Source organism: Arachis ipaensis, chromosome B10 (genome assembly GCF_059453495.1).
Source record: "Arachis ipaensis isolate K30076 ecotype BB chromosome B10, ASM5945349v1, whole genome shotgun sequence".
In the NCBI taxonomy this organism is placed as follows: domain Eukaryota; kingdom Viridiplantae; phylum Streptophyta; class Magnoliopsida; order Fabales; family Fabaceae; genus Arachis; species Arachis ipaensis.
This window is the reverse complement of record NC_142435.1, coordinates 29,577,144-29,581,442: the sequence shown is the minus strand read 5'-3', so window position 1 is coordinate 29,581,442 and position 4,299 is coordinate 29,577,144. Positions and strand designations below refer to the sequence as shown.

Genomic DNA, 4,299 nt, shown 5'->3' with positions numbered 1-4,299 from the left:
CTGTCTGGCTTTGAAGTTGGAGAAGACAAGAGAAGAAAACCAAAGAGAAGAGAAGAGTGTGAGCACTGTGGAGATGGTTCTTCAAAATTGAGGATTAGGGTTTTTAACTTATTGAGGGACCAAATTGAATCAGAAAAGTTTCTTTGTCACGTCAGCTAGCCGTTTCTTTGCCAACGTGTGACGAAGGAGGCCAACTCAGCTTTCCGGTAGTGCCAGATGGATAGAATGTGCCGGAAGGACGAGTCTGAGTCCCGAAGTGCAACTTCAAAGATGAATATGAGTAACTTTTAAGTTCAAAGACTACTACGAAGCTCGAGTGCAACTTCAGGAACTATTTTGAGGTTTAAGTCTCTCATATCCACATCATTTGAAATTTGTGTATTTATTATGCATAATCGATATATTCGTCTATCTGAGAATTATATATATTAATAAATAAATATTTATTTTATTTATATAAAACATTCTAAAATTTAACGTGTATGCATTTTTTATAATACATATTATTTTAATATTAGTATTTTGTGATAATCATTACATGAACTCTTTTTGTTTTGCTAAAATATAATTAGTTAATAATAATAATAATTTTATTTTAACATAAATATCAAAAGTATTTGCTATAAGAATAATATTATTATTTTATTTTTATTTTTTTCTTAAGTTACTTCCATTTATATTTTCAGTCTTTTTAGGGCAAAATAAAAGATCAGCACTTTTAATAAAAAATAAAAATTAATTAATACTAATTTAAATATAAAATAAATAAAAATATTAGTTCTTGAACTAACGACAGTTATAAAGTCACGGTCTAATAAAAAATATTTAGTAACTTCCTAATAAAGATTCACACACTAATTTCTCCAAAATGTTCCAAAGAATCACAAATTAAAATATTCGTAAATCTGTATTATTTTGTATCATTTGCATCTTTATCCTAACACTCCCCATGCATTTTTATACGTAAAAAAATTAACCACATTGTGTAAAAATTAAAATTTTTAAGCGTTAGGCATTCCGAAAAATAAAATATTTAATAATTTAAATGAAAAAAAGTCCTATACTCTTGACTATTAAAACCCGAAGAAAGAAAACTCGAGATATTTCAGTTTCAGCGAATAAGCTGGAGAATCTCCCGGAAGACCACGAGGTCACCACGCGCCAACGCCAATCATCGAATCGTAACCGTCCAAGTGTCATAAAATCCAATGGCTGAGCCTTCTCGATCCCCTCCATTTCAGTCCCTTTCTCCACATCTCAATCACTCACACCTTCACCACACAAACACGCACAACACACACTCTCTCCCTCCATTAATATCTCTTTCCATTTCTCCATTCTCCATTCTCCATTTCTCTGTTCCCCTTTCTTTCAATCAAGAAACCAAAAAGAAACCCTAACGAAAATGCTTCTGGGAGCTGCACCCTCTTCTTGTTTCCCTTCCTTTTCTCCCCTCAACGGTGGCGGTGACCAGCTGGTCCCTCTCTTTTCTTCTGTTTCAACGTTGACTTCTTCTTCTTCGGGGAAGAGTGGTTTGGTTGTTATGTGTGCTGCGACGAAGGGAGGCTCTAACAGCAAGCCGTTAAGCGGCGTCATTTTCGAGCCGTTTGAAGAGGTGAAGAAGGAGCTCGACCTTGTCCCTACCTTACCTCAAGCTTCCCTCGCCAGACAGAAGTTCGTCGATCAGTGTGAAGCCGCCATTAATGAACAGATCAAGTGCGTTCTCCTACCTCTTCTCCTTTCTCTTTTCTCCTTATTTTAGATAAATTTGTTTTAATTAGTTGCTATTAATTCCAAATATAAATTTAGAAAAAAGTGTAAAAATAAATTATTACTGTTATGTTTGGTAGGCTTTTATTTTATTTTATTTTTATTCTGATTTTTTGGTTGCTATTGTTGTTATTATTAGGTATTTATTTATTTGTTTGTTTATTTCTGTTTATGCAGTGTGGAGTACAATGTTTCATACGTTTACCATGCGATGTTTGCTTACTTCGATAGGGATAACGTGGCGCTGAGGGGTCTTGCCAAGTAATGATTGTGATTTCGATTTTGAATGAATAGTGGAGTCTGTTTATTTTGTTATAGAGAATTTGATGATTGTGGTGCTGATTGCAGGTTTTTCAAGGAATCAAGTGCAGAGGAAAGGGAGCACGCTGAGAAATTGATGGAGTACCAGGTATAAATTACCTTCGATTGAATTCAAGAATGCAAGTTTTTTGGTTCTGTATTTGGAAAAGTGATGTTGAGTTCTTGTTATTTATATCTGTTGTTATCGTGATCTTTTCAGAATAAAAGGGGTGGAAGAGTGACGTTGCAATCTATAGTGATGCCACTCTCTGAGTTTGATCATGTGGAAAAGGGGGATGCACTTTATGGTTAGTGTTTCTAGTCACTTTTTACATTCTTTTCCCTCAATTTTTACGTGCTCTGTAATTGATAATAAATGAAGCTGTTTCCTATGTTGGATATGGATGATTTTAGTGGATTGAGCTTTGAATTTTACTATTGGACAACATTCCAACATTCTGTATAACAGATTCATAATGAAATGCGGAATATTTGTGGCAACTCCTCAATTTCGTGATTTCCATTTTGTTGTTCTTCATGTCTAGTTTCGAGCATGATCATCTACGTGAAGTATTTTATGATTAAAGCGAATTCTGATTGCATATTGTATTTATCTTATATGGATATGTTTAAGGAAAAATTACACTAACCTTCGCTAAGGTCGGGTCAAATTTACCATGATTTTCCTCTAATTGTCTGTGCTACACTGACCTTCACTAAATCCCTCTTCGAGAAAGGTTAATGTTATGCTTATGGAGGTAGTTAATATGACATTTCACCAAATACAAGGTCATTGTAATATTATCTAAACGTCAGCTGATGTCAATGATTGCTTTTATAAATTGAGGGGAATCACGATGAATTTACATAACTGTTTTGTAATATGTTTAATACTTCTGTTTGGAAGTACATTATTTCTTACCAACACATGATGGAAGCATTATTCAAAGTTTCAACTTTTTCCAGTGAACATCTTTTGTGAGTTCTCCAAGTGTTTGTCACTGAATATATTTTTTGCTTGTTTGTTTTTGTTGCAGCAATGGAACTTGCTCTTTCATTGGAGAAGCTAACAAACGAGAAGCTCCTTAATTTGCACAGTGTATGATAAATGATCTTATTTTTGGATTTGTGGCATTTATCCTCTTCCATTAATCTCATTTATGTTTAATTCTAATGTTATAAAATAGGAAATTCCTTTCTCTCCTAACGATATGCTTTTGTGCTTCTTGCTTCACAGGTTGCCACTAAGAACAATGACGTGCAGTTGGCAGATTTCATTGAAAGCGAGTTCTTGGGTGAACAGGTATATTATACTCCCTTCGTTTTCTTTGATTTATTACGTCACTTTGTGTACATTCTCAGATCAGTGTATCTAGATAGTGGATAAAATTTTGTATTGGTATTGGAAGCAGAAGGATTTCACATAATTACATCTTATGCGTTGCAATTAAGCCATTGTCAATACAAATTATGCGTTTCTTATTTGTGTTTTCTTTTGTGTTTTTGGCAGGTGGAAGCCATTAAGAAAATATCAGAGTATGTTGCTCAGCTCAGAAGAGTTGGCAAAGGACATGGTGTGTGGCACTTTGATCAGATGCTGCTCCATGGAGATGGAGTTGCTGCTTGAAGATATTGCACTGTTATGGTATATAGTTCGTTGAGGCATTTTCAAGTCTTTTAGGCTTTAGCTATCTAGAGTTGAAAAGAAAAGTTGCATTATATCTGGTCATGGTTTTCTTGTGGTTTAAATAGTGTTTTGTAGTGGACCCATGATATGATATTTTTGTCTGTCAATTTGAGTTGTGGCTATGGATGGAACCAAAGGGGTTATTGACCAAATGCTAGATAAAATTGCTTTGACTTTGACATTATGATGCTAGCGGACCCAACGTTAATATAGTAATCCATTACTTCTCTTTAAGCTGACATTTAGAAATTTAATGTGTCTGGATCTATTTGGATACAGTTCTATTTTAGGAGCACTCGTTGGGATATAATTCTTTGAACTTTTAAAATATTTTCAGGAACATTTGTTAATGTTACTGTTAATAAAAAAAATGGAATATTTTATTTTTAAAAATAAGAGGTTTTGTTAGCAACATCTTTGTATTATATAAGAAATGTAGTGATTATTAATTAGAACATTCAACTAACGGAGAATTAGTAGAGAATTCAAATGAAATCTATTATCGATGTTAAAATCGATTTTTTTTTATTAATAGTACATGT

At 33.5% G+C, this 4,299-nt stretch overlaps 1 protein-coding gene across 1 annotated transcript; it reads left to right on the top strand.

Moving 5' to 3' along the window:
- Positions 1-1,216: 1,216 nt before the first annotated feature.
- LOC107623243 (ferritin-3, chloroplastic) lies at positions 1,217-3,991 on the top strand. Its single transcript, XM_016325430.3, has 7 exons — positions 1,217-1,716; positions 1,948-2,031; positions 2,119-2,179; positions 2,291-2,378; positions 3,108-3,169; positions 3,308-3,373; positions 3,581-3,991. The coding sequence occupies exons 1-7, from the start codon at positions 1,406-1,408 to the stop codon at positions 3,695-3,697; spliced, it is 789 nt and encodes a 262-aa protein (XP_016180916.1). The 5' UTR covers positions 1,217-1,405; the 3' UTR covers positions 3,698-3,991.
- The last annotated feature ends 308 nt before the right edge of the window (positions 3,992-4,299 follow it).

Excerpts from the sequence above, each read along its gene's own strand:
- LOC107623243 (XM_016325430.3), top strand. The coding sequence starts at position 1,406 with ATGCTTCTGGGAGCTGCACCCTCTTCTTGTTTCCCTTCCTTTTCTCCC. Across the intron at positions 2,032-2,118 it reads GCGCTGAGGGGTCTTGCCAA|GTTTTTCAAGGAATCAAGTG; the intron begins GTAATGATTGTG and ends TGCTGATTGCAG. Across the intron at positions 2,379-3,107 it reads AAAGGGGGATGCACTTTATG|CAATGGAACTTGCTCTTTCA; the intron begins GTTAGTGTTTCT and ends TTTTTGTTGCAG.